At 74.0% G+C, this 1,458-nt stretch overlaps 1 protein-coding gene across 1 annotated transcript in view; it reads left to right on the plus strand.

Moving 5' to 3' along the window:
* The window catches only part of OBSCN (obscurin, cytoskeletal calmodulin and titin-interacting RhoGEF), a 29,518-nt gene that overhangs the window by 17,138 nt on the left and 10,922 nt on the right, over positions 1 to 1,458 (plus strand). The window contains exon 20 of the mRNA XM_012734620.1: positions 183 to 449. Coding sequence (XP_012590074.1) covers positions 183 to 449 — 267 coding nt within the window. The remainder of the gene's footprint in view (positions 1 to 182; positions 450 to 1,458) is intronic.

A 1,458-nucleotide genomic window follows, 5' to 3' on the forward strand; every position in this document is an offset into this window, starting at 1 on the left:
GCCCCGCCCAAGCCCCGCCCTGCCCTGCCTTCCACCAAGCCCTGGCCTGCCCCTGTGACTCGCTCCTCAGTGCCACGTACACTCAATCTCTTCTGAGCCGCTGGGCGGCTGCCCCGGGCAGGTGCTGGCCGCTGGGACCCCTGCCCCAGCTGGGCGCAGTGACCCCGCTGTGGTGTCCGCAGCCACGCCGGTGAGGTTTCGCGAGGGCCTGAAAGACGTGGAAGTGCACGCGGGCGGGGCGGCCACCCTGCGGTGCATGCTGTCCTCTGTGGCCGCCCCCGTGGAGTGGCGCCGGGGAGACCAGGTCCTGCAGCAGGGGGCCAAGTACAGCCTGCGGCAGGATGGTGCAGCGCTGGAGCTGGTGGTGCGGGACCTGCAGCCCCAAGACAGCGGGCAGTATGCCTGCCACTTCGGGGACCAGGTGACCCGGGCCACGCTCACCGTGAGGGGTGAGTGTGCCTGCTCCGGTGATGCCTGTGCCCTGGGGTGACTCCGCCCCGCCCTGTGGGGACACTGCTCAGGCCCTGCGTGGCCCTACCCACGTCCTGGGAGGCTCCGCCCACACCCTGGGAGGTCCCACGCACGCCCTGGGAGGCCCCGCCCACACCCTGGGAGGTCCCGCCCACTCCCTGGGAGGTCCCACGCATGCCCTGCGAGCTCCCGCCCACGCCCTGGGAGGTTCCTCCACATCCTGGGTGGTCCCGCCCACGTCCTGCGAGGCCCCGCCCATGCCCTTGGAGGTTCCGCCCACGCCCTGGGAGGTCCCGCCCACACCCTGGGAGGATCCGCCCACATCCTGGGTGGTCCCGCGCATGCCCTGCGAGGCCCCGCCCACGCCCTGCGAGGCCCCGCCCCACCGTGGAGACACTGCCCACGCCCGGGGTGGCTCCCCTGGTCCCTTGTCTGCCACCTGTCTGTCGGGGAGGCCCGGGCACGGCCGTGCTGCGCTGTGAGCTGAGCCTGGCCACCCTGTGGGGTGGAGGAGGGGGCCGGCCGACCTCCACTCTGGCGCAGGGCTGCAGACCCGGGACCTGGGCCTGGGGGGCACCAGGGAGCACTCTCGCGGGTGTGGGCCCCAGAGGACCTCGGCCTCGTGGCCGTCAGGGGTGAGGACGCGCGGCTGCGGCCTCCCAGCCCTGTCCTCCGTCGTGTCCGTGCCGGGCCCACGCCGGCCCCTGGTCATCTCTGTGCCGCTGCTCTTGGCCCGTCTGGGCTTGTGCCCGGGGCTCCTGTCGCCCCACGCCCTCGGCCAGCTCCTGAGAGCAGGACCCTGCCCCGCTGCTCACCCACCGCAGGTGCCCTCCAGCCCGGGGGTCCTTCTGGATAGCTCAGCGCCCTTCGGGGCCCCTCTCCCCCGAGGGACCCGGCCTGGCCGGGGTGACAGGGCTGAGGGCGGCCGGCACGACGCGCCCCCGACCCTTGCGGCACAGCTGGGCTTCAGGGGGCCCCTGCGTAGCC

The sequence above is a fragment of the Condylura cristata genome, unplaced genomic scaffold (assembly GCF_000260355.1).
Source record: "Condylura cristata isolate star-nosed mole 26May11 unplaced genomic scaffold, ConCri1.0 scaffold00062, whole genome shotgun sequence".
NCBI classification, from domain to species: Eukaryota; Metazoa; Chordata; class Mammalia; order Eulipotyphla; family Talpidae; genus Condylura; species Condylura cristata.